Below are 23,770 nucleotides of genomic sequence, written 5' to 3' on the forward strand. Positions count from 1 at the left end.
CACACGCCGCTACACCGTTACTGCACCGTAACTGCATCACACACTGCTACACCGTTACTGCACCGTAACTGCATCACACACTGCTACACCGTTACTGCACCGTAACAGCATCACACAGTGCTACACCGTTACTGCACCGTAACGGCAATCACACCCCGCTACATCGTTACTGCACCGTAAGGGCACACACACACCGCTACACCGTTACTGTACCGTAACTGCAGTCACACACCGCTACACCGTTACTACACCATACCTGCACTCACACACCGCTACATCGCTACTGCACCGTAACTGCACTCACACATTGCTACATCGCTACTGCACCGTAACTGCACTCACACACTGCTACATCGTTACTGCACCGTAACTGCACTCACACACCGCTACACCGTTACTACACCATACCTGCACTCACACACCGCTACATCGCTACTGCACCGTAACTGCACTCACACACCGCTACATCGCTACTGCACCGTAACTGCACTCACACATTGCTACATCGCTACTGCACCGTAACTGCACTCACACACTGCTACATCGTTACTGCACCGTAACTGCGCTCACTCACCGCTACACCGTTACTGCACCGTAACTGCACTCACACACCTCTACACCGTTACTGCACCGTAGCTGCACTCACATACCGCTACGTGGTTACTGCACCATAACTTCACTCACTCACCACTGCATCGTTACTGCACCGTAACTGCACTCACACACTGCTACATCGCTACTGCACCGTAACTGCACTCACACACCGCTACATCCTTCCTGCACCGTAACTGCACTCACACACCGCTACATCGTTACTGCACCGTAACTGCACTCACACACCGCTACACCATTACTGCACTATAACAGCACTCACTCACGGCTACATCGTAACAGCACTCACAGCTACATCGTAACTGCACTCACTCACCACGAAATAGTTACTGCACCGTAATTGCACTCACACACCGCTACACCTTTACTGCACCGTAATAGCACTCACTCACGACTACATCGTTACTGCACCGTAACTGCACTCACTCACCACTACATCGTTACTGCACCATAACTGCACTAACACACTGGTACATCGTTACTCCACCATAACTGCACTCACACACCGCTACACCGTTACTGCTCCGTAACTGCACTTACCCCTACACCATTACTGCACCGTAACTGCACTCACTCACGACTACATCGTTACTGCACCGTAACTGCACTCACACACCGCTACACCGTTACTGCACCGTAACTGCACTCACACACCGCTACACCGTTACTGCACCGTAAGGGCACACACACACCGCTACACCGTTACTGCACCGTAACTGCAGTCACACACCGCTACACCGTTACTGCACCGTAACTGCACTCACACATCGCTACTGCACCGTAATTGTACTCACACACCCCTACACTGTTACTGCACCGTAACTGCACTCACTCACCGCTGCACCGTTACTGCACCGTAACGGCACTCACACACCGCTACATAATTACTGCACCGTAACTGCACTCACACACCGCTACACCGTTATTGCACCGTAACTGCACTAAGACACTGGTACATCGTTACTGCACCATAACTGCACTCACACACCGCTACATCGTTACTGCACCATAACTACACTCACACTCCGCTACATCATTACTGCACCATAACAGCACTCACACTCTGCTACATCGTTACAGCACCATAACTGCACTAACACACCGCTACATCGTTACTACACCGTAACTGCACTCACACTCCCCTACATCATTACTGCACCATAACTGCACTCACACACCGCTATACCGTTACTGCACCGTAATTGCGCTAACACACCGCTGCATAGTTACTGCACCGTAACTGCACTCACTCACCGCTACATCGTTACTGCACCATAACTCCACCCACTCACCGCTACATCGTTACTGCACCGTAACTGCACTTACCGCTACATCGTTACTGCACCGTAACTGCACTCACACACTGCTACACCGTTACTGCACCGTAATTGCACTCACACATCGCTACTGCACCGTAACTGTACTCACACACCCCTACACCATTACTGCACCGTAACTGCACTCATACACTGCTACACCGTTACTGCACCGTAACTGCACTCACTCACCGCTACACCGTTACTGCACCATAACTGCACCATAACGGCACTCACACACCGCTACATCATTACTGCACCGTAACTGCACTCACACACCGCTACACCGTTATTGCACCGTAACTGCTCTCACACTCCGCTACATAGTTACTGCACTCACACTCCGCTACATCGTTACTGCACCGTAACTGCACTCACACACCGCTACATTGTTACTGCACCGTAACTGCACTCACACACCGCTACATCGTTACTGCACCGTAACAGCACTCACACTCCGCTACATCGTTACTGCACCGTAACGGCACTCACACCCCGCTACATCGTTACTGCACCGTAAGGGCACACACACACACTGCTACACCGTTACTGCACCGAAACTGCAGTCACACACCGCTACACCGTTACTACACTGTAACTGCACTCACACACCGCTACATCGTTACTGCACCGTAACAGCACTCACACTCCGCTACATCGTTACTGCACCGTAACGGCACTCACACCCCGCTACATCGTTACTGCACCGTAAGGGCACACTCACACACTGCTACATCGCTACTGCACCGTAACTGCACTCACACATTGCTACACCGATACTGCACCATAACAGCACTCACACACTGCTACATCGTTACTGCACCGTAACTGCGCTCACTCACCGCTACACCCTTACTGCACCGTAACTGCACTCACACACCGCTACACCGTTACTGCACCGTAGCTGCACTCACATACCGCTCCGTGGTTACTGCACCATAACTTCACTCACTCACCACTGCATCGTTACTGCACCGTAACTGCACTCACACACTGCTACATCGCTACTGCACCGTAACTGCACTTACACAACGCTACATCGTTACTGCACCGTAACTGCACTCACACACTGCTACATCATTACTGCACCGTAACTGCACTCACTCACGGCTACATCGTAACAGCACTCACTCACAGCTACATCGTAACTGCACTCACTCACCACGAAATAGTTACTGCACCATAATTGCACTCACACACCGCTACACCATTACTGCACCGTAACAGCACTCACTCACGACTACATCGTTACTGCACCGTAACTGCACTCACTCACCACTACATCGTTACTGCACCATAACTGCACTCACACACCGCTACACCGTTACTGCTCCGTAACTGCACTTACCCCTACACCATTACTGCACTGTAACTGCACTCACTCACGACTACATCGTTACTGCACTGTAACTGCACTCACACACCGCTACACCGTTACTGCACCGTAAGGGCACACACACACCGCTACGCCGTTACTGCACCGTAACTGCACACACACCGCTACATAGTTACTGCACCGTAACTGCACTCACACATCGCTACTGCACCGTAACTGTACTCACACACCCCTACACCGTTACTGCACCGTAACTGCACTCACTCACCGCTACACCGTTACTGCACCATAACTGCACTCACACACCGCAACACCGTTACTGCACCGTAATTGCACCGTAACGGCACTCACACACCGCTACATCATTACTGCACCGTAACTGCACTCACACTCCGCTACACCGTTACTGCACCATAACAGCACTCACACTCCGCTACATCGTTACTGCACCATAACTGCACTCACACTCCGCTACATCGTTACAGCACCATAACTGCACTCACACACCGCTACATCGTTACTACACCGTAACTGCACTCACACTCCCCTACATCATTACTGCACCATAACGGCATCACACACCGCTACATCATTACTGCACTCACACACCGCTACACCGTTACTGCATCGTAACTGCACTCACACACCGCTACACCGTTACTGCACCGTAACTGCACTCACACACCGCTACACCGTTACTGCACCGTAACTGCACTCACACATCGCTACTGCACCGTAACTGTACTCACACACCCCTACACCGTTACTGCACTGTAACTGCACTCATACACTGCTACACCGTTACTGCACCGTAACTGCACTCACTCACCGCTACACCGTTACTGCACCATAACTGCACTCACACACCGCTACACCGTTACTGCACCGTAACTGCACTCACACACCGCTATACCGTTACTGCACTGTAATTGCGCTAACACACCGCTGCATAGTTACTGCACCGTAACTGCACTCACTCACCGCTACATCGTTACTGCACCATAACTGCACTTACCGCTACATCGTTACTGCACCGTAACTGCACTCACACACTGCTACACCGTTACTGCACCGTAACTGCACTAACACATCGCTACTGCACCGTAACTGTACTCACACACCCCTACACCGTTACTGCACCGTAACTGCACTCATACACTGCTACACCGTTACTGCGCCGTAACTGCACTTACCGCTACATCGTTACTGCACCGTAACTGCACTCACACACTGCTACACCGTTACTGCACCGTAACTGCACTAACACATCGCTACTGCACCGTAACGGTACTCACACACCCCTACACCGTTACTGCACTGTAACTGCACTCATACACTGCTACACCGTTACTGCGCCGTAACTGCACTCACTCACCGCTACACCGTTACTGCACCATAACTGCACTCACACACCGCTACACCGTTACTGCACCGTAATTGCACCGTAACGGCACTCACACACCGCTACACCGTTATTGCACCGTAACTGCTCTCACACTCCGCTACACCGTTATTGCACCGTAACTGCTCTCACACTCCGCTACATAGTTACTGCACTCACACTCCGCTACATCGTTACTGCACCGTAACTGCACTCACACACCGCTACATCGTTACTGCACCATAACTGCACTCACACTCCGCTACATCGTTACTGCACCGTAACTGCACTCACACACCGCTACATCATTACTGCACCGTAACTGCACTCACACACCGCTACACCGTTATTGCACCGTAACTGCTCTCACACTCCGCTACATAGTTACTGCACTCACACTCCGCTACATCGTTACTGCACCGTAACTGCACTCACACACCGCTACATCGTTACTGCACCATAACTGCACTCACACACCGCTACATCGTTACTGCACCGTAACAGCACTCACACTCCGCTACATCGTTACTGCACCATAACTGCACTCACACTCCGCTACATCGTTACTGCACCATAACTGCACTCACACTCCGCTACATCGTTACAGCACCATAACTGCACTCACACACCGCTACATCGTTACTACACCGTAACTGCACTCACACTCCCCTACATCATTACTCTCCATAACGGCATCACACACCGCTTCATCGTTACTGCACTCACACACCGCTACACCGTTACTGCATCGTAACTGCACTCATACACCGCTACATCGTTACTGCACCGTAACAGCACTCACACTCCGCTACATCGTTACTGCACCATAACTGCACTCACACTCCGCTACATCGTTACTGCACCATAACTGCACTCACACTCCGCTACATCGTTACTGCACCGTAACAGCACTTACCGCTACATCGTTACTGTCCCGTAACTGCACTCACACACTGCTACACCGTTACTGCACCGTAACTGCACTCACACATCGTTACTGCACCGTATCTGTACTCACACACACCTACACCGTTACTGCATCGTAACTGCACTCATACACTTCTACACCTTTACTGCACCATAACTGCACTCACACTCCGCTACACCGTTACTGCACCATAACTGCACTCACACACCGCTACACCGTTACTGCACCATAACTGCACTCACACTCCGCTACACCGTTACTGCACCGTAACTGCACTCACACTCCGCTACACCGTTACTGCACCGTAACTGCACTCACACACCGCTACACCGTTACTGCACCGTAACTGCACTCACACACCGCTACACCGTTACTGCACCGTAATTGCACCGTAACGGCACTCACACACCGCTACATCATTACTGCACCGTAACTGCACTCACACACCGCTACACCGTTATTGCACCGTAACTGCTCTCACACTCGGCTACATAGTTACTGCACTCACACACCGCTACATCGTTACTGCACCGTAACTGCACTCACACACCGCTACATCGTTACTGCACCGTAACAGCACTCACACTCCGCTACATCGTTACTGCACCATAACTGCACTCACACACCGCTACATCATTACTGCACCATAACAGCACTCACACACCGCTACATCATTACTGCACCATAACTGCACTCACACTCCGCTACATCGTTACTGCACCATAACTGCACTCACACTCTGCTACATCGCTACTGCACCGTAACTGCACTCACACTCCCCTACATCATTACTGCACCATAACAGCACTCATAAACCGCTACACCGTTACTGCACCATAACGGCATCACACACCGCTTCATCGTTACTGCACTCACACACCGCTACACCGTTACTGCATCGTAACTGCACTCACACACCGCTACATCGTTACTGCACCGTAACTGCACTCAAACACCGCTACATCGTTACTGCACCGTAACTGCACTCACACACAGCTACACCGTTACTGCACCGTAACTGCACTTACCGCTACATCGTTACTGCACCATAACTGCACTCACACACCGTTACACCGTTACTGCACCGTAACTGCACTCACACACCGCTATACCGTTACTGCATCGTAACTGCACTCACACACCGCTACATCGTTACTGCACCGTAACTGCACTCACACACAGCTACACCGTTACTGCACCGTAACTGCACTTACCGCTACATCATTACTGCACCGTAACTGCACTCACACACCGCTACACCGTTACTGCACCGTAACTGCACTCACACGCCGCTACATCGTTACTGCACCATAACTGCACTCACTCACCGCTACACCGTTACTGCACCGTAACTGCACTCACACACCGCTATACCGTTACTGCATCGTAACTGCACTCACACACCGCTATACCGTTACTGCATCGTAACTGCACTCACACACCGCTACATCGTTACTGCACCGTAACTGCACTCACACACAGCTACACCGTTACTGCACCGTAACTGCACTTACCGCTACATCGTTACTGCACCGTAACTGCACTCACACACCGCTACACCGTTACTGCACCGTAACTGCACTCACACGCCGCTACATCGTTACTGCACCATAACTGCACTCACTCACCGCTACATCGTTACTGCACCCTAACTCCACTCACACACCACAGTAGCAGCAGAGTGTGCCATCTACAAGATGCACTGCAGAAATTCACTAAACATCCTCCAACAGCACCTTTCAAACCCACGACCACTTCCGTCTAGTGTGATGAGGGCAGTACATACATGAGAACATCACCCCCTGCAATGTTCCCCTCCAAGCCACTCACCATCCTGACTTGGTACCATCACCATTCCTTCACTGTCACTGCGCACCAACCTGCAGCATGTTCAAAAAGACAGCTCATTATCACCCTCTTGAGGGGCAACTAGGGCCAGGCAATGTATTTCTGGCCAGCCAGCCACACCCACATCCCCTGAGTGAATGAAAAAATAACTTTGCCAAAGCCACCCTCCAGCCTGAAGATTGTTTAAGCATAGCTGACCTTTTGATCCATCCAGGATTTAGATTAGAGTGGTGCTGGAAAAGCACAGCAGGTCAGGCAACATCCGAGGAGCAGGAAAATCAATGTTTCGGGCAAAAGCCCTTTATCAGGAATCAGGCTGGGAGCCTGGGAGGCGGAGAGATAAATGGAAGGGGGGTGGGGCTGGGGAGAAGGTAGCATAGAGCACAATAGGTGAATGGGTGTGGGGATGGAGGTGATAGGTCAGAGAGGAGGGTGGAGTGGATAGGTGGAAAGGAAGATAGGTAGGTAGGACAGGTCATGAGGGTGGTGCTGAGCTGGAAGGTTGGAGCTGGGGTGAGGTGGAGGAAGGGGAAATGAGGAAACTAGTGAAGTCTACATTAATGCCCTGGGGTTGAAGTGTTCCGAGGCGGAAGATGAGGCATTCTTCCTCAGGCATTGGGTGGTGAGGGAGTGGCGGTGGAGGAGGCCCAGGACCTGCATGTCCTTGGCAGAGTGGGAGGGGGAGTTGAAATGTTGGGCCACAAGGCAGTGTGGTTGATTGGTGCGGGTGTCACGGAGATGTTCCCTAAAGCGCTCTGCTAGGAGGCGTCCAGTCTCCCCAATGTAGAGGAGACTGCATCGGGAGCAACGGATACAATAAATGATATTAGTGGATGTGCAGGTAAAACTTTGGATGTGGAAGGCTCCTTTGGGGCCTTGGATTGAGGTGAGGGAGGAGGTGTGGGCACAGGTTTTGCAATTCCTGCAGTGGCAGGGGAAGGTGCCAGGATGGGAGTGTGGGTTGTAGGGGGGGGGGGGGGGCGTGGACCTGACCAGGTAATCACGGAGGGAACAGTCTTTGCGGAAAGCGAAAATGGGTGGGGAGGGAAATATATCCCTGGTGGTGGGGTCCGTTTGGAGGTGGTGGAAATGTCGGTGGATGATTTAGTTTATGCGATGGTTGGTAGGGTGGAAGGTGAGCACCAGGGGGGTTCTGTCCTTGTTACGGTTGGAGGGGTGAGGTCTGAGGGCGGAGGTGCTGGATGTGGACGAGATGTGTTGGAGGGCATCTTTAACCACGTGGGAAGGGAAATTGTGGTCTCTAAAGAAGGAGGCCATCTGGTGTGTTCTGTGGTTGAACTATTCCTCCTGAGAGCAGATATGGCAGAGGCAAAGGAATTGGGAATACGGGATGGCATTTTTGCAGGAGGTAGGGTGGGAAAAGGTGTAATCCAGGTATCTGTTGGAGTCAGTGGGTTTGTAAAAAATCCATCCAGCCTTAGTCAGAGTGTCCCCTCAATATAGCAAATATTCCTAATTATGTTTTAATCTTGTTCCCACCTCCCTCCTTACACCTCTACCTTCATACCTATCTGTACTCCAGTTCAAATGTTGACATCATTCCTGCCTCAGCTACTAACTCTGGGAGAGAATTCCACACCTCAATGCTCTCACTGCAAAAGAGCCCTTCACTTTCTTAAAAACCTCTGATGTCTAATCTTAGGTCAATGGTTCCTCATTCATGAATCCCAAAACTGGGAACAGCCAACTTCTATTTACTCTGTTCCAATCTATGATCACTTCATGATCTTTTCTGTCACAAGGATCTGAATTCTTCACAATGTCTGCCACACTGCCTCCCTCTCAGGATACTGCGTCGATGGTTTGAAGGAGTTTGGGAAAGGTGGTCAGCCATTCAAGTCCAACTTTTCCGTTTGACAGGCTCACCAGGAATTCAAGGACAAACAGGCCTTCCTGGTCTTTCAGGACGTCCAGGGAATGATGGCATTCCAGGCCAGCCAGGACCCCCAGGGGCAAAGGTCAGTGATGAAACCCTCGAATTGGATATTGAATGCAGTTTCTCAGAACTCTGTATTGGCTTTGTTTGATCATGGCATCATCATATCATAGAATTTCTGCAGAGTATACGCCAACCTTCCAAACAGCATTCCCCCACCTCCCCCCAGATCCTACCCTATCCCTTAACCCTGCGTTTCCCATGGTCAGTTCACCTAGCCTGCGCATCTGTGGTCACTGGCAATTAACCATGGCCACTCCATCTGACCTGCACATCTTTGGATTGTGGGAGGAAAACCCAAGTGCCTGGAGGAAACCCATACAGACACAGGGAGAGAATGTGCAAACTCCACACAGACGGTTGCCCAAGGGTGGAATCAAACCCGTGTCCCTGGCGCTGTGAGGCAGCAATGCTAACCACTGAGTCACCTTGCCGCCCAATCTTTATTAATGACCTGAATTGGGGAATCCCAAGTTTACAGATGCCATTAAACTCTAATATGTAGATATTAGTGGGGAGGTGGCAATGGATTTCAAATCATCATCGATATTCTACTGAAATGGGCAGGAACTTGTCAGATAAAGTTTAACACTGGGATCTTTGTCGTGACCATTTTTGTAGGAAGACTGGGGAAAGTCATTGTGAACTAAATGAGCCATGAATAAACTGAGGACAGGAAGAGACCTAGGAAGTCATGTATATCAATCCTTAATGGTAGAGCGCAAGTTGAAAAGATGATAAAAAAACAGTATTCCTGACTATGAATAAAGTACAAAAGCAGGACATGGGGATAGGAGGCTAGGTCATGGGGGTAAGAGGCTGGGACATGAGGGTAGGAGGCTAGGACATGGGGGTAGGAGGCTAGGGCATGGGGGTAGGAGGCTAGGGCATGGGAGTAGGGGGGTGGGGATTCAGGTTCTAAAATCATTGAACTCAATATTGAGTCCAAAGGACTGCAGGGTCCTCAAGTGGAAAATGAGATGCTGTTCTTCCAGCTTGTGCTGAGCTTCGCTGGAACACTGCAGCAAGTCTGAGACAGAGATGATGGCCAGGGAACAGGGTGGGGTGTTAAAGTGGCAGGTAACTGGAAGCTCAGGATCCTTTTTCCGGGCAGAATGTAGGTGTTTTGTGAAGCAGTCACTCAGTCTACGCTTCATTTCCCCAGTGTAGAGGAGACCATATTGTGAGCAGCGAATGCAGTAAACTGGATTGTAGGAAGGAGAAGGTGAGAACTGCAGATGCTGGAGATCAGAGTGGAGAGTGTGGTGCTGGAAAAGCACAGCAGGTCAGGCAGCATCCGAGGAGCAGGAGAGAATCGACGTTTCGGGCATAAGCCCTTCATCAGGAATCAAATCAAATCCTGTAAAAGCTGAAAAAAAACCACGGATGCTGTAAATCAGAAACAAAAACAGAAGTTGCTGGAAAAGCTCAGCAGGTCTGGCAGCATCTGTGAAGAGAAATCAGAGTTAATGTTTCAGGTCTGGTGACCCAATTATGGGAAGTGCAGCTAAGTCAAATCCTGTACTTCATCGCTATGTTTCAATGTTGCACGTGAAGTGGAAAGTGTTCAGAACAGTGGACAAGGGGTAGACTTGAAGGACCCACATGGGTTGCTGAGTTGTAAGATGCTATCATTTTAACCAACCTCTTATTTGTTGAATTCAGGGCCAACCGGGAGTGGGACTGCCAGGCCCCCGAGGATTTCCAGGTGTCCCAGGACTCGATGGAGTTCAAGGAGATAAAGGTGACCCAGGAATCCCTGGAATACCAGGAGCGCCGGGAAACCCTGGATTACCTGGCCTCACAGGTGATAAAGGTGAGGAAAGGTGCATGAAATGAATTTCAAATGTATCTGGAAAGTGAGAGCTTGAAAGGCAATGAGAATTCTGTTCCTCAAGTTCTTTTCAAAAGCACTTCATGAATGACAAGGTAATTCCTTAAGTTACAACTTGTGGTCAGTGCTGTAATGGAGGGAACTGTTAGTCTCAGTTAATTAGTTGTTTAGATGACAATGTGCCAATAGAGGATGAGACTTCACCACCTGTATTTTATGTCTGTCTATGCTACACATTAAACACCAATCCCAATCAAGACATCGCCACTGATTTCCCAATAACACCACAGATGTGAGTGACACTATGGGTCATCAAATCTCATTCAAACTTTATAAAAGATAACAATTCTGCACTTTTAATGACACAGCTTTGGAACTCCCTCAAAAGCAGCTGGTCTGAGCATCGGCTACTCACATTCAGGTGTTTTCACTTCCTTCCCTGTGTTAACACACCCACTGGTTACAGGAGACTGCACTCCAGCACTTCATCCCAGGCCCAGCTCAAGCTTTTCACAACCATGGGGCTTCACCAACCCAGCCACGGCCCTGGGTTTGTTGGCCGGCCTTTAATCTGGCTCCGATGCACATAGCAAAAACTGTTTGTGAGTCTCCTTCACCCTTGCTCACAGCTGCACTGAGCTATTAAAGGTTTCTTCCAAACTCCTACAGCTTCCACAAAGCTTTCTGAGTCCTAACTCTAAAACTAATGGTACCTACCAACGCCTAGACCTCCTCTGATTTCTGTTTGAACATAGCTATCCAACTGCTCTTAGCATCTCAACAATCCAAAATGTTACTGTTAATTGTGCCTTCACCGATGCCTCAAAATTCTGTCTGAGTTCTGATTGTACAGAGCCAACTCACTACTTCTGTAGCTCTCTTCATCACGGGAGCCTCCTTCAGTCTTTATCAATCTTCCAGCTCCAAATAAGTCTGAGGAGAAAGTGAGCCCTGCAGATGCTGGAGATCAGGGTCGAGAGTGCGGTGCTGGAAAAGCACAGCAGGTCAGGCAGCATCCAAGGAGCAGGAAAATTGACATTTTGGACAAAAGCCCTTCCTCAGGAATGAGGAAGGGCTTTTGCCTGAAACATGGATTCTCGGGCTCCTCGGATGCTGCCTGACCTGCTGTGCTTTTCCAGCACCACACTCTCGACTCCAAATAGGTATGACCCTCGCACAGCTCTTCAGTGACCCTTGAACTGTTTCGAGTGGCCTATTGACAACATTGCAAATGGCCCTTCCCCTATTGCCAGGCAAAATGAAACATAACTAATATTGTGGGACTTACTAATGGAGCTACCTCATGGAACGTTCTCTTCCCTGAATGTCATCAAGTGCTTGCCTGAAACTGAATGATCCAAATGTTCACACGGCCAAACATCCCACTCAAGTTCCTTTGAGTCTGACCAATGAGGTGGTCAGAGTTTCTGTTGTTTTGATGGGTGATGTCGGGCATAGATAGGATAAATAGACAAGGTCTTTTCCCTGGGGTTGGGGAGTCCACAACTAGAGGGCATAGGTTTACAGTGAGAGGGGCAATATATAAAAGAGACCGAAGGGGCAACCTTTTCACACAGAGGGTAGTACGTGTATGGAATGAGCTGCCAGAGGAAGTGGTGGAGGCTGGTATAATTACATCACTTAATAGGCATCTGGATGGGTATATGAATAGGAAGGGTTTAGAGGGATGTGGGCCAAGTGCTGGCAAAATGGGACTAGATTGGGTTAGGATATCTGGTCAGCATGGACTAGTTGGATGAGGGATCTATTTTCGTGCTGTGCGCCTCTATGATTCTATGACTGCATGAGGAAAGTAGATTTTGATATTCACTGTCACCAGCTTGAGGATTAACCACGGAGCTTTAAATAGTCTGGATACCCATTTGTTCTTTATTGTTCTTTCAGGCAGAACCGGTCCAATAGGACCACTGGGCCCTCCTGGACTTCCAGGCCCCGCAGGAATTGGGCCACCAGGTCAGCAAGGCAAGCCAGGACCTCAGGGACCACCAGGCCTCCCAGGTACCTCCTAGCTGAAGGGAACATCATTGGTATGGAATGATTCATGACTATAGGTTGGCCCAAAGGACTTCATAGCCAATGCAATGCTTTCAAAATGCGGTCACTGTTGGAATGTAGGAAATGCAGCAGCAAGATCCCACAAACAGCAATACTTTAACAAACAGGTTGTTTGCTTTTAGTGATTGTTTTTAAAAGATAATAATTCATGGGATGTGGGCTGGATCAACATTTGTTGTGCATCACTAATCGCCCTGGAAAGATGGTGGTGAGCTGCCTTCTTAAACAAGCAGCAGTCCTTGTTGTGTAGATGCGTCCCGAATGCTGTTAGGAGGATAATTCCAGGATTTTGACCATCGCGGCAGTATATTTGCAATCAGGGTGATGGGTGGCCAGGAGGGGAACTTGCATGTGGTGGTGTCACTGTATATCTCTAATCTTCACCTTCCCAGGTGGCAGAGCTCACAGTTTTGAATGTTGCTGTTAAAGGAGCCTTGCTGCAGTGTATTTTATAAATTGTACTCAGGGCTGCCAGTGTACGTCAGTGCTGTAGGGAAAAATAGGTGAAAGCGGTTGATGTGATAAAATCAAGCAGGCTGCTTTGGCCTTGATAGCTTTGAGCTTCTTGAGTGTTGTTGGAGCTGCACCCATGCAGGCAAGTGGGGAATATTCCATCATACCCCTGACTTGTGCCTTGTAGATGGTGGAAGGCTTTGGCGGGGGTCAGGGGTTAGTTACTCCCTGCAGTACTCCTAGCATCTGTCATGTTCCTGTAGCCACTCTGTTGATATGGTTGGGCCAGTTCAGTTTCTGGTCAATGGTAACCCCATGATGCAGATAGTGGCATTCAGCAAAGGTGATGATGCTAATGTATGTTGAGAATTATTAGATCCTCTCTACTTGGCACTTGTATAGTTCAAACATTAATTGCCATTTTTTCAGCCCAAGTTTGGATGCAGAATGGAGACAGGCCATTCAGCCCATCTAGTCCACACTGACCCTCCAGAGAGCATTTCACCTAGACCTGAATGCCACAAAACGTCGGTCACCAATTAAGTGTTTAAATATGTGACAATTCTTTTTTATAATGCAGGATTCCAGGGATTGCCAGGCGCGAAGGGTGATCCTGGCTTTCCAGGTCTAGATATCCCAGGTCCACAGGGGGACAGGGGGAATCAAGGAGCAAAAGGTCTTCCTGGACCTCCAGGTTTTTCAGGGCAAATTGGGCCCCCAGGAAAAGATGGCCCTCCAGGATTTCAAGGTAAGCTAGCAATTGCAGAACTATTACTGTGGTCAATCTTTCAGACCTGCTTATGGAAAGCTCTTAGCAAGGCCAATTTGAAATCATAGACAGAACCATTCAGTTCAATGTTCCTATGCTGGAACTTTAAAAGATTGATTTAATTAGCCCCAGTCACCCTGCTTCCGTACATTTCAAATATCTATCCAATTTCTCTTTGAAAGTTGTTGTTGGATCTACTTTTGGGTTGATATTTCAGATCACAACAACTCACTACTTAGACCAAACGTTTCTTGATCTTGCATCCTGATTCTTTAAGCAATTTTCAAAACCTGTATCTACTGGTTAATTAGAAACAATTTCTCCCCATCTAGCTTATAAAAGACTTTTACCTAAGGAGGTGCCATCAGAGATGACATTGTAAAACTTTTCACTGTCCTCCTGTACTTCAGTACACATGACAATAAAGGATATTCTATTCTATTCTGTGAAATCACCTCTCAACCTCATTGTTCCATGGAAAACAATTTTTTTTTATTTCAAAAATATACTTTATTCATAAAATACTTTGATGATCTGTACAACTGGACATGCCATACATATGTAAACATTCCATTTGTTTGCATACCGAAACAGAGTAATCATTCCTAATTACAGGTCTGTACAATTACATTTTTAGCTGAGGCGTCAGCAGGGCCCAAATGACTGCGCGGGCCCCCTGTTCTTAGGCAGGCAGATGTTACACGGTGGTCTTTCCCCACCGCGCCTTGGCGGCAGCTGGCCCAAGCTTCAGCGCGTCCCTCAACACGTAGTCCTGGACCTTGGAGTGTGCCAGTCTGCATCACTCAGTCAGGGTCAACTCCTTCAGCTGGAAGATCAACAGGTTTCGGACTGCCCAGAGACCGTCCTTCGCCGAGTTGATGATCCTCCAGGCACAGTTGATGTTCGTCTCGGTGTGCGTCCCGGGGAACAGGCCGTAGAGTACGGAGGTGGAAAACAATTCCCACTTCTCCAGCCTTTCCAAGGAATTGGCTCCATTCTTATCTTTGGCTCCATTCCCCACCCCTCTCCAAGTTTTTGACATCCTTTTAAACATGTGGTGGCCAGAATTGGATAGAATGCTTCATTTGAAGTGTAACTAGTATTTTATAAAGATGTTAACATAACTTCCTTGTTTTTTATACCCTATGCCATTATTTATAAATTCTATGCTTTTTGACAGCCATCTCAACCTGTTCTGTGTATGTAAATTGTGGGTCGCTGTTCCTGCAGCCTTTTTTATACCATTTAGTTCATGCTGCCTCTCTTATTCCTTCCTTCCAAACTTACCAATTCTGATCAAAGCTCCAGTGGAGTTATTTACCAACAGCTCGCCACTAACAGCTATTGAGTTCTGATCATTATGAGATGGAAGAACTCCATAAACACAATGACAGGAATCAAAACAAACCAATCCCTTCTCTTTGAGACCAGACAAGTTGGATATTTGCAGTAATTTATCATTACCTATAATGGATAGGAAGAGTTATAGAAACAGGGTAAATATAACAAGACTGCCACCTACCCGAGGAGTGTAAGCTAGCAAAGTGAAGTATTGCAAGACTTATTTGTAATGTGCTGAATTCTCAGTTATAGAGTCATAGAGATGTACATGGAAACAGACCAACCCGTCCATGCTGACCAGATATCCCAACCCAATCTAGTCCCACCTGCCAGCACCCGGCCCACATCCCTCCAAACCCTTCCTACTCATATACCCATTCAAATGCCTCTTAAATGTTGCAATTGTACCAGCCTCCACCACATCCTCTGGCAGCTCATTCCATACACATACCACCCTTTGCATGAAAAAGTTGCCCCTTAGGTCTCTTTTATATCTTTCCCCTCTCACCCTAAACCTATGCCCTCTAGTTCTGGACTCCCAGACCCCAGGGAAAAGATTTTGTCCATTTATCCTATCCATGCCCCTCACAACTTTGCAGTTTCACAATGTTGCGTGTGTTTCACATGTAGTGTGAGTCTGAGATGATTCTGAAACAAAGCAGTCTCAATTGATACCAATCCGGACTCAGACTGGACTCTGTTCCCAGAACGGGGAGAAAGTGCGGACTACAGATGCTGGAGATCAGAGTCAAAAAGTGTGGTGCTGGAAAAGCACAGCAGGTCAGGTAACATCTGAGGCGCAGGAGAGTCGATGTATTGAGCATAAGCTCTTCATCAGAACACTCAGGGCTTATGCTTGAAACATCGACGCTTCTGCTCCTCAGATGCTGCCTGACTGGCTGCGCTTTTCCAGCACCACACTTTTTGATTCTTTTCCCAGATCGGTGCAAAATTAGACTGTTTTATACTAATACTAAGCCTTCACCCAGCTACTGTGTACCTGTGACCATCAGTGTTGGATTTCATTCTGATTCCAAGTTCTCAAATTCTTACCAAATTCTGCCATTATAGGTCCCAAAGGAGAAATGGGGGTCATGGGTACACCTGGAAGCCAAGGTTTACCGGGATCTCCAGGGAATGTGGGACTTCCTGGTCTGAAAGGTCAGTGTATGCATTTTATTCCAAATATTGATTGATATCATGACAGCTGGAAGTATTTAACATCTTGTGATATTTTGGGAGTTTGCATTTGGTAATGTGTGGTTGTGTTACTGGAAACACTTGATGATTTGACATAAAAGAAAGAGTTGGCATTTAAATAGCATCTATTGGACATAGCAGAAACTTTGTGGAGATGGCAAGGGAGAAGAACATTATTGTAATATTTTCTGTAACATTAATAGACACACAAGTTTTTGAAAACAAAATTGACATGTGACAAATCTTCTGCAGACTGGTGCATCCAACTTTTACTCTCTCTTCTCCCTTTGGTAAAGCTGCATTGAATACTCCATGTCACCATATTGTACGATACCATCTCAGCCTCATTTAACATACCCTCCTGCATTCTCAGCTCTTTGTTTTGCTTCATGTATGTCCACCCTTGCCGTATCCCTGTTTCATTCCTAAATGTTCATTCTCGGGATATGGGTGCTCTTGGACAGACCAGCATTTATTGTCCATCATCTTTCATTGAACTTGCTAAATTGCCCATAGTGTTAGGTAAGGGGTATGGGTGGGTTGCACTTCAGCGGATCGGTGTGGACTTGTTGGGCCGAAGGGCCTGTTTCCACACTGTAATGTAATCTAATCTTGACAGTGAAATACCTTCTCGAAACCCTTCAGTCCACAGGGGGCACCCACAGTGCTTCACCCAATGACAGTGAAGAGATGACTATGTCTTTCCAAATTCGGACAGTGTGTGTGACTCAGTGTCCTCATGCTGCCCCGGATGAATGTCACAAAGAATCTTTTGAACAGTGAAGTCAGCCAAATGTTCTTTTTGTCCATGTCTATTTCCATGTTCTGAAATATATAGTGTCAAATGAAGTGGCCATGTTTAATCATGGATTGAGCTCCATGTGATGGACTCAGATTAGAATATTAGGTTTCACTAAGTGAATGTCGAAGGAATATAAATCAGATTTAATTTTCACTGTTGGATGACGCTGACCGGGAGGGCAGCTTTTGGTGTGAGGTTTTGGTATGAGTCAGATTTGCCTCCTGTGCAAGTTGGCTAACCTGTTTGCTAAGACTCCATTCTTGTGACTGACCTTGTTAATGAGATACTCATGACACATGAGCAGCAGGGCCGGAGGAAGTGCAAAACTCAGAATAGTAACAAGAAAATCTGGTCAACATCTCTGTCTCAGGCTTGCTGCAGTGCTCCAGTGCAGCTCAGCGTGAGATGGAAGAATAGCACCTCATTTTCCACTTTGCTACAACCTTCCGGACTGAATATCAATTCAACAATTTTAAGGCTTGAAACACCATCTCCCATCTCCTGACCCCCAAATCCCACTCACCAGGCCCTGTTACCACACAACCCATTGTTAGCCACTAACTATTCATCCTCCCAAGATGATCATTACCCACTACTTTATATTAGATTAGATTCCCTACAGTGTAGAAACAGGCCCTTCGGCCCAACCAGACCCTCTGAAGAGTAACCCACCCGGATCCATTTCCCTCTGACTAATGCGCCTGACACTATGGGCAATTTAGCATGGCCAATTCACCTGCCCTGTGCATCTTTGGATTGTGGGAGGAAACCAGAGCATCTGGAGGAAACCCACACAGACACGGGGAAAATGTGCAAACTCCACACAGACAAGAACCTGAAGCTGGAATCAAACCTGGGACCCTGGTGCTGTGAGGCAGCAGTGCTAACCACTGAGCCACCGTGCTGCCCCAGTTTGTCCAACTGTTCTTCTCTCTCTTTGGGCTTTTATCTTCACTTACCATTTACTCCTAACACCCCTTCTTCAAAATAAAACCAATTATTTCCTAGCGACCTGAGGAAGGGTCACAGAACCTCAAATGTTAAACATAGTTTCTCCCCAGAGATGCTGCCAGACCTGCTGAGCTTTTCCAGCAATTTCTGTTTTTGTTTGTGAGCAAATAATTCTCTTGTGTTTTTCATGACTTTGATGCACTTCTTAATGCCGAGGCAAAAAGATTCGAGCGAGCTTTCCTAATTTGAAGAGTGTGTATCTCACTATGTTTTTCTCATCAGGTGACCGTGGCTTGCCTGGTTTCCCGGGTCCCCCTGGAACAGGTGGTGAGAAGGGGACAAAAGGAGAAGTTGGTCTTGTGGGAAAGCCTGGAATCATAGATAAAAGTGAGATGGAGAAAATGAAAGGGCAGAAAGGAGATACGGGAGATCCAGGTCAATGCATTCATCTTTGATATTTCATAACAACAACGTATTCTGCTGTGCTCTTGTGTATCTGCTTGTGTGTACATGTCTGTGGTGGTGTGTATCATATATCTCTGTATAGAAGTATGTGTGAATGTGTGTGGGATCTTTTGAAAAGAAGATATTCATTGGAGGCAACTCAGAAAAGGCTCACAGGGATGATCCCTGGTATGGAGGGATTGCCTTATGACCAAGGATTAAACAGGTTGAGACTCTACTTAGTGGAATTTAAAAGAATGTGAGGTGATCTCATTGAAAAATATAGAATTCTTCAGGAGCTTGACCAGGTAAATGCTGAGATGATGTTTCGCTTCATTAGAAAATCTACAACCAGAGGGCATAGTCTCAGAATAAAGACTGAGATGAGGAGGAATTTCATCTCTTAGAGGGGTGTGAGTCTTTGGAACTCCTTGCCGCAGAGAGCTGTGGGGATGGAATCCTTGTGTATACTTCAGGCTGAGACAGATAGATTCTTGATCAGCTGGGGAATCAAGGGTGACAGGTAAAAGACAGGAAAGTGGCCATGAGGAATATCAGGTCAGCCATGACCCTATTGAGTGGTGGAGCAGGCTCGAGGGACTGGAATGTCCTACTCGTGTTCCTATTTCTCATTGTCTTAACTCTATAAACCTATATATAAGTGCAAATTCTCTGCCTGCTTCCAGTTACCATAACTCTTAATTTGTGATTACCTTTTTGACGTTAATTTTTATGCAAGCTGAAATTAATTTTTGTTGGTAATGCAAAACAAGTGATAATGAACCAGGCTGTCCATTCTCCAGCCACCCACAGGCTTTCTGGTGAATCAATCCATTAGGGAATCCTGCCATGAAATGTTGAAGATTTGATGGAATCCACTGCAGATCACCAAGTCTGCGGGGTCCAGTTACTTGCCAACAAGGAGCCTGGGGAATCGGGTAGGCCTGGGTTGGCACTGCTCCTTCATCTGTTCAGGCCTTGAAGCCTCCAATAACGGGCAGGATGCTAGGGCAGATTAGCAAGCCTCCAGCTATGGGACTTCTTACCTCACCATTTACCGGCTAGAGCCTGCAAGGTGAGTTGGCTAGGAGAAACTGAGGACTGCAGATGCTGGAGATCAGAACCAAGAATGTGGTGATGATGAAAGGCTTATGCCCAAAACGTTGATTCTCCTGCTTTTCGGATGCTGCCTGACCTGCTGTGCTTTTCCAGCACCACACTCTCGACTCTGACTCTCCAACATCTGCCGTCCTCACTTTCTCCTCATGCTTGAAAGGTTGATTCTCCTGCTCCTCGGATGCTACCTGACCTGCTGTGTTTTTCCAGCACCACATTGTCGAATGTGAGTTGGCTGTTCCCCTGGGAAGTTATGGAAGTTGTCTTTCCACTTAATCCCCAAGGGTGAAGTGCGGGAAGGTGAAACACCTGAATATCGAGTAGTCATTCAGCAGCTTGGTTCCATTTTGTTTTGGCCAACGGAACTGTGGCCAAATTTGTTGTAAGAACATAAGAAATTGTTTCAAGAGTAGGTCATTCAGCCTCCACACCCCTCATAATGATAGATCAAGCAAGATGAGAGGAGACTGTAGTGGATCATGAATGCAGACATAATCTGGTTGAGCAGGATAGTCCTTTTCTGAGATATACATAAATAAAAAGAAGGTTACATTGGAGTTAAACAAGATTCAGCTTGAGTATTGCATCCAATTCTGGGCTCCATCCTTTCAGCGTAATATGAAGGTGAACAGAGTTCAGAAAAGATTCACAACAATAGTTCCAGGAATGAGGAATTTCAGCAAGGAGGATAGATGGGAGAAGCTGGAACTTCTCTACTTGAAGAAGAGAAGGCTGAGTGGAGATTTGATTGAAGCAATCAAAAGCCTGACAGAGTGAATCAGAAGAAAGTGTTTTCCATCATGTAAGAATCGAGGACAAGACGGCATAAAGTAATTAGGGAGAGAAGCTAAAATAGCACAAGGAAAGTCCTTTACACAGCTCAAGTGGTTAGGATCTGGAGTGAACTGTCTGAGAATATGGTGCATACAAATTCAATCAAGGCATTCCAAAATGAAGTGGCAATTACTTGAAAAATAATTAAGACAATGCAGGCTGCTTGAAAGATCTTTACCGATGAGTTCCCCTCAACATAACACGCAAGTATCATCTGTACACACAGTAAAAACACACTACTCGTTCTTATGAAATCATCTTTTTAAACATCTCTCTGCAGGTAGGTCAGGCTTTCCGGGAGAAAAGGGCTATCAAGGTATCCCGGGTGACCCAGGGGTGCCAGGAAAAGATGGACAACCTGGATTACCAGGACAACCAGGTAAGGGATAAATCAGACGGATGGCAACAATGGATGGTACAAAAATAAATGTAATAAATAGATTCTGGGAAAAATAGCCAAAACTACTTGTTGAAATTCCTTGCTTCCTGCTTCTCTCTCAACGAGACATCGGAAATCTCAATGTCATTTGCTGTCCTTTCCTTCAGAGTTTTGTCATTGATGTTTTGAATGGATAGTGTTGGCTAAATTGTTATAAGTTATTGTTTGGATGGGACAGAGCTGAGTAGAACCATTTCTATAGGTCTTTCACAGCCTCAAAATGCTTCAGGGTCAATAAAATACTTCAAAGATATAGCCGCTGAGGTACTAGAGGAAATTCCATAGACAATTTCTGCATAGCAGGATCCAACGAAGAGCAATGCAATCGTGGCTGGATCATCTGTTTTAATAAGGTGGGCCGAGGGATAAATATTGATCAGGAAATCAGGGAGAATTTTGTGGAATATTTTACAACCCTTTGCAAGGAGAGGCTACTTATAAATTTAACATCACATTTGTTGGAAATTAAGTAAATGTGTAAATTGAACCACTGGTTGTCAGGTCCTGCCTGGCAAGACCTCCAAAAAGCAAAGTCCCCTCTGCAATACCTCGGTGCCAATAGGTATATACAGATTAAAGATGGCAAGGCAGGGCCATGAAAAGCCCTGTCTCCATTGAAAGTTAGTGAGAAATGGCCTCCCAATTTAAAACGCTTTGAGCTAACCCCGCGGTTCACAAAGTGGTGGTGTTCATATGTAGAGTCATTTACACGGCTGATTATTAGTGTTTATGGGGTGGTTAAAGGATGTTTCTGGAGTTGCTTACAGAACATTTCTTTGTTCTCAATGTGAAGTGTCCTTCTCCATCATCAGGTGATCACTGGTATATATGACGCCTTGATTCTGTGGCATTAACCTTACCTAGCCGACCCGTGAATGATCCACATGCCTCTTTATCAAAACCACTCAATACCTGCTGGAAATGTCCAGTGACATAACACGTCTTAAATGTTGACAGCACGTTATTCCAGTCAGTTGGAAAAGCAACAAAAGTGAAGAAGCTCCTCACTTCATTTTGTTATGGAGCAGATCAGAGCACCCCCCCTCCCCCCCCTTAAAAATATTTTAAGAAACCAGCCGAGACCTAACTTTTTTTCACTTTAAAGTGCTGTGTTTCAGGTATGATGTGACTGGATGTTAAGCAAAACACAATTTACTTAAACACTACAGTTAAAATGCAGCCAAAGAAAGAGGAATTTAGAATAACTTAACTCTACTGGAAATTTTAACAGAATAATATAGTACCATTACTAATTAACTGTTCCAATATACTAATATCCCCTAAGCACACCCCTCACATGCAGTTCTCCCATCAAGAGAAATTTCAGAGAGAGTAGCAGCCAGGAGACATTCACTGAAGTTTCCAACTCTGTTGAGATGCCAATAGCTTCTGGTGTGACTGAGGAAACCAAAACCCAGAAATCTGATCTGTGAGAGCTGGCCACATCCAGTCAGGCTGCATTTACAAAAAATTAAAATCCTCCCAAACTGTTTACATCACCCCCGAATGCTCATCACCTCTGCCTTACAACCTCCCTTCAAAACGAAAGGACAAAATAGCCTTTAAAGCCACAGCATCATCACTGTTGCTTGTTCTTTGCAGTTTACTTGATCTCATTCAGGGCTGATCAAGAAACCTCACATCTTCCTTACTGATATGGGAAAGACTAATTTACAGGGTTTCTGCTCTAGCCTCGTCTGTGTGGACATTTGGCTGTTGACCCTCAACCATGACTTTGATAATCTGCTTCCTTTAGAGGATGAGCCTACCCAGATTCAAACCTGAAAATGAGCTTGGTGCTACAGGACTGCTGTATTAACCCTGCCTCAGTAACAGCTCAAAGAGAGCAGAGGGTAAACGTGAGAGAGACTGTGGGGTTAATTAATGGAACAATAAAACTAATGATAGCAATGTCACTCCTTCCTCTAGGGCCAGCGGGAGATCCAGGAAGAACGGGAGAACCAGGATTTACGGGCACTCCGGGAGAGAAAGGATCAATTGGAGAAATGGGCTTGCCAGGTAACCTCGCTAAAGAGTGAAAACTCTCCAAAGACTGGAGCAAGCGTCTTAACCTTCCAGTGATTTTGTGTCTATTGGTCAGCCTTCCCAAAGACAAGGCTGGCATTCCTACAG

At 47.1% G+C, this 23,770-nt stretch overlaps 1 protein-coding gene across 1 annotated transcript in view; it reads left to right on the forward strand.

Moving 5' to 3' along the window:
* LOC122550473 (uncharacterized) overlaps positions 1–23,770 on the forward strand; it is a 278,599-nt gene that overhangs the window by 200,243 nt on the left and 54,586 nt on the right. The window contains exons 29-36 of the mRNA XM_043691239.2: positions 9,303–9,400; positions 11,044–11,194; positions 13,118–13,231; positions 14,322–14,489; positions 16,923–17,012; positions 19,087–19,239; positions 21,479–21,577; positions 23,567–23,656. Coding sequence (XP_043547174.2) covers positions 9,303–9,400; positions 11,044–11,194; positions 13,118–13,231; positions 14,322–14,489; positions 16,923–17,012; positions 19,087–19,239; positions 21,479–21,577; positions 23,567–23,656 — 963 coding nt within the window. The remainder of the gene's footprint in view (positions 1–9,302; positions 9,401–11,043; positions 11,195–13,117; positions 13,232–14,321; positions 14,490–16,922; positions 17,013–19,086; positions 19,240–21,478; positions 21,578–23,566; positions 23,657–23,770) is intronic.

The sequence above is a fragment of the Chiloscyllium plagiosum genome, unplaced genomic scaffold, assembly GCF_037043375.1.
Source record: "Chiloscyllium plagiosum isolate Xiang-an unplaced genomic scaffold, Cpla_swu_hap1 HiC_scaffold_6, whole genome shotgun sequence".
Classification (NCBI taxonomy): Eukaryota; Metazoa; Chordata; class Chondrichthyes; order Orectolobiformes; family Hemiscylliidae; genus Chiloscyllium; species Chiloscyllium plagiosum.